At 37.4% G+C, this 7395-nt stretch overlaps 1 protein-coding gene across 1 annotated transcript in view; it reads left to right on the top strand.

Moving 5' to 3' along the window:
- The first annotated feature begins 2571 nt into the window (after positions 1-2571).
- Positions 2572-7395, top strand: part of LOC108359847 (uncharacterized) — a 37664-nt gene continuing 32840 nt past the window's right edge. The window contains exons 1-2 of the mRNA XM_017611919.1: positions 2572-3500; positions 3611-6079. Of these exons, the coding sequence (XP_017467408.1) occupies positions 4661-6079 (1419 nt within the window). The 5' untranslated portion in view covers positions 2572-3500; positions 3611-4660. The remainder of the gene's footprint in view (positions 3501-3610; positions 6080-7395) is intronic.

The following is a 7395-nucleotide window of genomic DNA, read 5'->3' as shown; positions in this document are numbered from 1 at the left end:
AAAATGTAAACTCATTGTTTGGGATGAGTGCACGATGGCACTTAAAAAATTGCTTGAGGTTATTGATCGATCGGTGCGAGATTTGCGTAGAAATGTTCAACCATTCAGGAAAGCATTGATATTGCTCGCAGGAGATGTTATGCAAACATTGCTTGTAATTTCTCGATTGACACCAGCGGACGAGATAAATGCTTGCCTGAGATATTCAACATTGTGACAAGACGAACATACATACATTGCAGTTGACTGCGAATATGCGTGTCCAACTACAGAGCAATTATTTAATCAGCCTAGGTATTCTCGCGGCAATTACTGAACATAGGGAACGGAAAGCTGCCAGTAAATGAAAAATTAGCACGAATTTTGTTGCCTGATAATTTTTGTAACTTAGAAACATCGAAAGGAGAACTGATCGAAAGAATGTTTCAGGATATTCAAATTAATTATAGGAATCACGATTGGCTCAGTGAACGAGCTATTCTTGCCGCGAAGAATAAGGATTTCTATCAACTCAATAATGTTTTCCGATGCAGCATTCGAAAGGATGAAATAACATATATGTACGTCGATAAACACCGTTTTGGAAACAAATGAAGCAGTTAATTATCCAACGGAATTTTTGAACTCTATTGATCTTCCAGTGATTATCCAACATACTGAAATTGAAAAAAAAAGTGTGGCAATTATCATGTTGCGGAATATTAATCAGCCAAAACTCTACAACGGCGAGCGACTCGCAGTTAAGAAATTGATGAACAAGGTAGTGAAAGCAAAGATTTTATTTATTTATTTAGTCTAAATTTTCACAGTACAGACTATCACAAAGTTTAAGCTTAACAAGTACATACGTAAGTATAAGATACGATACAAAGCAAATCTTACAAATAAATTACCAAATAGAGCTAGCGAGGATTATTACAGAGATAAGAAGTAATGATATTACGCAATGCAGGCCTTGGCAAAGAAAAATCTAAATCTAAAGACCGAGAGAGCAAGTTCATATCTGTTAGCGTTCTTTTCATTGGGGCATTCAGGCCATAAACTGTTCTACTTACACTTACATTAAATAAGTCAGCACGCCTAATAATTCTATATGGTACATTGAAGCTAATTCTACCAAGAAGGGCGGGGCAATCAACTTTCCCTGAAATAACATCGGTAATACAAGAGATGGACAATGCTAGCCTTCTATTATTAAGTGCCATTAAGTTAATTAGCTGACATCTAGAAAAATATGACGGGACAGGTACTAAAAAATTTAGTGTACGTAAAGCAAACCGAAGAAAGACTTTTTGAACCGATTCAAGTCGATTGATGTGAATTTGATAATATGGTATCCAAATGAACGCAGCATATTCGAGTTTATTTAGATCGTATAAAAGCTGAGTACAAAACTTTTAACGTGTATGGGTCATAAAAGTGTCCACTGATTCGCCGGACAAAAGCTAGCATAGCAAATAAACTAGAAATTGTATAATTAATATGTGTAAGAAATGAAAACTTCGAGTCAAAGAACAAACCAAGGTCTTTAACCTCAGTAACCTGCCCTAACTTCGAATTTGAAATATGATATGTAGTTTGCAACGGCTTCTGCAGTTTAGAGAACGTTATCTTATGACATTTCTTAATATTAAGAGACAATCTATTCATAACGCACCAATTCTGCAACATGTCAAGCTCAGCGTGAAGCACAAATGAATCCGGGGATTCATTATGACTGAATAAATGTTAAGATCATCAGCATAAAGAAGCAGCTGAAAAGCAAGATTTGATGTCATTAATGTATAAAAGGAAAAATAAAGGACCCAAAATGCTTCCTTGGGGTACGCCAGACGCAGGCATAAAAGATTTAGAGCGGACACCATCTACAACTACGGTCATTTTTCTATTTGCTAAATAAGCCTTTATCCACTGTAAAATCACAGAGTGAAATCCAAGATGGACAAGTTTCGCAACCAAAATTTTGTGAGAGATCCTGTCGAACGCCTTCGAAAAGTCCGTGTAAATAGTATCAACTTGAAAGCCATTTTTAAACGCGGTAAAGCAATCATCAGTAAAAACAGCTAGGTTCCATGCACAAAAGCCATGTTGATTCGCACAGCGCACGTTCTTAATATTAAAAAATAGTTTGTCTTTCATCACACATTCAAACAGCTTTGAAACAGTTGGTATCTTTGAGATAGGCCTATAATTACTAACATCGCTTTTGTTTCCACGTTTAAAGATGGGCATGACTGACGTTAGTTTCCTGTCATCTGCACACACCCGAGGAGAGTGACCTATTAAACATAATTTTCAACGGTGCGGGTAATGAAAGGCAGCTTTTCAATAAAACCACTGAGATGCCATCTACGTCAGTGTGCGCAGAATATTTTAGATTATTTATGTAGGAATTGTACCAAGCACCCTATATTTACAAGAGTATGCACAAGCATACATCTCAGCCAATCACAAGAACATATACAATTCGCGAATACTCACAAACATCCATCTCAGTCAAACGTATGAACAAACATAATTAGGCAATTCACGCACAAACATCCGATTCAGTCAAACACAGGAAGAGACAACTATTAAAATGACATACATACAAACATACAAATCAATCAAAAGCAATAACGAGCATCATGGGGTGAACTGACAAAAAATGAGAAGCCAAAGGACAGTTCGCGCTAACGACTGAAGCTGACCGGTGGTATTGATTAATACTCCCAAGTTTTACCTTTAAACATTAAACTAAAGTTAAATAAATATCTAATTAGAACTAATCTATACTAAACTAAACGACTTAAGCTAAATAAATGGCTAAAACTAGTACTAAATGTTAACCTAATTGAAATTAAACTATCTTAAATTAAACTATATTCTATAAACCACCAAAAATACGTGTTTTATTAATTAAAACCTACAAAGTGGGGGCTCAACCGATTGAAAACCGAGAAAACTGAGTGCGCGTTTGAAGGCGTAAAAGTTTTAGCCAAAAACTTAAAAGAAAAACTAATGTGCAAAGTGAAATCTCTAATTTGAATAAAAATAATTTTCAAAAGAGGTGCAAACCCATTACAAAAACAAAAAGAAAAGCAAAAAATCGTGTAATTTGACAAAAATACATTTCAAAAGAGGTGTAAAACCCATAGCAGCAACAAATCGGTGTAAATTGATCACATAGGTTCTTGAACCAAACTGTACCAAAAAATCAAAGCCATCAGGTGTCCAGAAATCTATATAAGTAGGCGTCGGTACAAGTGCATCAAATTGTGTTGTTGCGTAGTTGACTTAGCATTTGCGGAAGCATTAGTACAGTCAGTGTATACATATATACATACAAACGACGTTGTGAACAAGAAATCAAAGCCATCAGGTGTCCAGGAAGCTTAGTAGGCTGGTTGAGTGGCGTCGGTACAAGTGTATCAAATTGTGTTGTTGCGCAGTGAACTTGGCGTTTCAGTAGCGTCAGTACAGTGTTTGTACATATCTACAAACAGACAAGCGTTGTGATGGTAAAAGGGTGGTTTTTTGCACATAGCCAGTAGCGAGCAAAGACAAGGCGTCGGTTTGTGTTGCTACGTGCTAAGAACATTGAAAGTGTCGTATTGTTTCCAATAAGAAGATACAAACAGACATATGTACATAAGTGAAGCGTAAGCAAGTGTTGGTGGACAGAACAGTGTAGTAACACATATACATAAGTGTATTTACATAACGACGCTAGAAACTGTCGTTTTACATTAAAGCTGAAGAAATATTAATGGTACGAATAGTACATAGCGAGAGTAATAGAGATCGCAATACAACAAAGTAAAACTCACAAAACGTTTGAAATATAGGTAAATTGAAGAAGCAACAGTTCAGTAAATGCAGCAATAGAAAAGCAGCGCAGCGGCAAGGCAATAGAAGCAGAAGTCATCGAAAGCAGCGATTACTGAAGACAAAGTACCCAGCAGGAAAAAGATAAGTTAAGAAGAGAAATTTGTGTTAAATCAACTTTGCTTGTTGTTTGCGTATTTTGTTGTACGTTCAATAGTAAATAGTAAAGTATATTGCATTTAAATAAACAAACTACTAAAGATATTGGTAAAAACCGAAGAAAATAATAAGAATTTGTGAAATTAAAAACAACTAATTTTTCAAGATTAAAAGCAGATTGCGTTTATAAACGTGTACAAATTTCGTTCGAATTTTCATAAACAACTTCATTCATTGAAAAACTAGAATCTGAAAACTGGTTATTAATTTAAAATCTGTAAAAAGTAGAGATAATTTTCAAAGGAAAATTTAAAACTTGGATATATGTAATTATATTTTACAATAATTTTGAATCAAAAATTATATTTTAAAAGTAGTAATATATATATTTTAAATTGAATATCGATAAAAATTTTCAAAATGGATGCTCAAGCAATATTAAATATGACTGTAGTGTTATTAAAGACGAAACTTGGGGAGTTAGATTTACCACTGGACGGACGGAAGAAGGATCTGAGGGAAAGACTTCTCAGACATTATGGGTTACTGAACGATGAGGAAGAAGATAAAGAAGAGGAAGAAAATGATTTTGAGTCGGTGTCATCACGGGGGGAAGCGGTTGTTGTCAGCCCTAGGCTAGTCGCAGGTCCCCATTTTACTTTTAAAGATATTCAAGACAGCTTGGCTTTATTTAATGGAACAGACAATTTTGATGTTAACCAGTTGGGTGGAGCAATTCGAGGAGAGCGCAGAAACTGTAGGGTGGACCGAGGTTCACAAGTTCATTTACGCTAAACAGCTGTTGAGAGGGGCAGCGAAGTCGTTCGTTAGAAGTCAAGTAGGTCTGAAAGACTGGAATAAGTTGAAAGCGGCTCTCATTGCAGAATTCGGGGTCAGCTTATGTTCAGCAGAGGTGCACAGAATATTGAGAAATCGACAAAAGAAGTATAGTGAGACATTCTTAGAGTTTTTGTATGCGTTGATGGAAATCGGGAAAAAGATTCATTTAGATGAGGCAAGTCTGTTAGATTACTTTGTGGCAGGGATACCGGACACCAGGTTCAACAAAACCGTCTTATATCAAGCCAAAAGTATCAAAGAGCTAAAAGAACAGATAAAAATTTACGAAAAGATTTCGACGAAACCGAAATCTACCGCGTTAGATTTTAAGCCGAAAAGTGAAAAGGTGGATAAAGATAAAGCGCAAGCAGGCGAAAGGAAATGTTTTAAATGTGGAGATGCGTCTCACGTAGCTAAGGACTGTACATTGAAGGACCAACAGGTCAAGTGCTTCAAATGTAGTAAGATGGGACACAAGTCTTATAAGTGTCCAGGAGAGAATGTTAAGGTGAAGTCAGAAAAGACGAATTTGAACACGGTAAAGGAGATTAAATGGAAACCTTCGAGAGCAGATAGGGATTTAAGATTCAAGAAGTTAAAGGTGGGTAATACCATTTTCCCAGCTTTACTTGATACGGGAAGCGGTTTATGCTTAATACGGCAATCGACGGTAAACGAGTTAGATTTTGGGTTAAGGATTAACGGAGATAAGCGTAGATTAGAAGGGATAGGTCATCGGGAGATATGTACCTCAGGAAGCTTTAACGCGAAGGCGTTGGTGGACGACGTGGAGATAGGGATAACGTTTCATATTATTAAAGATGCAGACATGGATTATCCAGCTATTTTGGGTCGTTCGATACTAAGTCAAGTGGATTTGATAATCCGAGAAGATGGTGATGTACTCACGTACAAACAAAAGGAAGGCAAGGAAACGAGGGTTTCAGAGAGTAGCATACTGGAGTTGAGGGAAGAATTTCCAGGACTGTGTCTACAGGTTGAGGAGGTAGAAGGTTCACAACACGACCTAGCTCACCTCAGTAAAGGTGATTCGGCTGCTATTGACGAACTTGTTAGGCAGTATGTACCGTTGAAGTGTGTAGAATCTCAAGTTGAGATGAAGATTGTACTAACCGACGATTTGCCGGTTTATCAACGTCCTAGGAGAACGTCCTACGAGGACCAAAAATTTATCGAAAAACAGATTAAAACGTGGTTAGATGAGGGTATAATTACTACGAGTAATTCGAACTATGCTTCTCCAATTTTGCTGGTAGGTAAAAAGGACGGAAGCAAACGTCTTTGTTGTGACTACCGAAAGCTAAACGAGAAGGTTTTACGCGACAATTTTCCCATGGCATTAATGGACGAGGTAGTTGAGAGGTTGCAGGGGTCTAAGGTGTTTACAACATTAGATTTAGAAAACGGATTTTTCCATGTCCCCGTTGAAGAAGGTTCACGGAAATATACAGCATTTGTTACAAGCAAGGGTCAGTACGAATTTCTTTATGTACCATTCGGAATATCGAATTCGCCTGCAGTTTTCTGCAGATATATAAACGCGATATTTAGACAGTTGATTAATGACGGGACTATCGTTATTTACATGGATGACATAATCATTCCATCGGCAGACGAGAAAGAAGGTATTTTAAAACTGGAAAAGGTTTTGAACATAGCAGCAAAGGCAGGACTGCGCATAAAGTGGAGAAAGTGTAGCTTTCTGAAACGGAAGGTAGATTTTCTTGGTTATATTATAGAAAACAATACAGTGCGACCGTCGTTAGAGAAAACTCGAGCAGTAAAAGCATTCAAGGTACCGAAGGATCAAAAAGCAGTTCAGAGGTTTGTGGGTTTAACATCATATTTTCGCAGATTCATTAAGAACTACGCACTGATGGCCAAACCATTGACAGACTTACTACGTAGGAATGTAAATTATAAGTGGGGAGATGAGCAAACTATCGCTTTTCAGCAACTTAAGGAGGCTCTTGTACAATCTCCGGTGTTGAAGCTGTATGATCCGAACGGCGTTACAGAAATTCATACAGATGCTTCTAAACATGGTTACGGAGCTGTTCTGTTACAACAAGAGCCAGAGGACCAACAGTTCCACCCGGTCATGTACATGAGCCGAAAGACAAAACCATCGGAAGAAAACTACCACTCTTATGAGCTGGAGGTTCTTGCGATAGTGGAGGCTCTTAAGAAGTGGAGAGTTTACGTGTTAGGGTTACCATTCAAAATAGTGACAGATTGCAACGCTTTTGCGATGACCTTAAAGAAGAAGGACGTACCGACGCGAGTCGCTAGGTGGGCAATGTTCCTTCAAGAGTTCAATTATACCGTGGAACATAGGTCGGGAACGCAAATGAAGCATGCTGATGCACTTAGCAGATTAAGTTGCATGCTTATAAACGACTCACTACGGCACAGATTGAAAGAAGCACAGTTAGACGATAAATGGACTCGTGCTATAAGGAAAATATTAGAGACGTCCAGTTACGAAGATTTTTATATCCGCCATGATATATTATACAAAGATTACACCAGGGAATTGATAGTGGTTCCTAATTCCTTGGAGGAAGA

The sequence above is a fragment of the Rhagoletis zephyria genome, unplaced genomic scaffold (genome assembly GCF_001687245.7).
Source record: "Rhagoletis zephyria isolate East Lansing unplaced genomic scaffold, Rhagoletis_zephyria_1.1 Rzeph_scaffold_00478, whole genome shotgun sequence".
Lineage (NCBI taxonomy): Eukaryota > Metazoa > Arthropoda > Insecta > Diptera > Tephritidae > Rhagoletis > Rhagoletis zephyria.
This window is presented reverse-complemented; position numbering and strand designations above follow the sequence as displayed.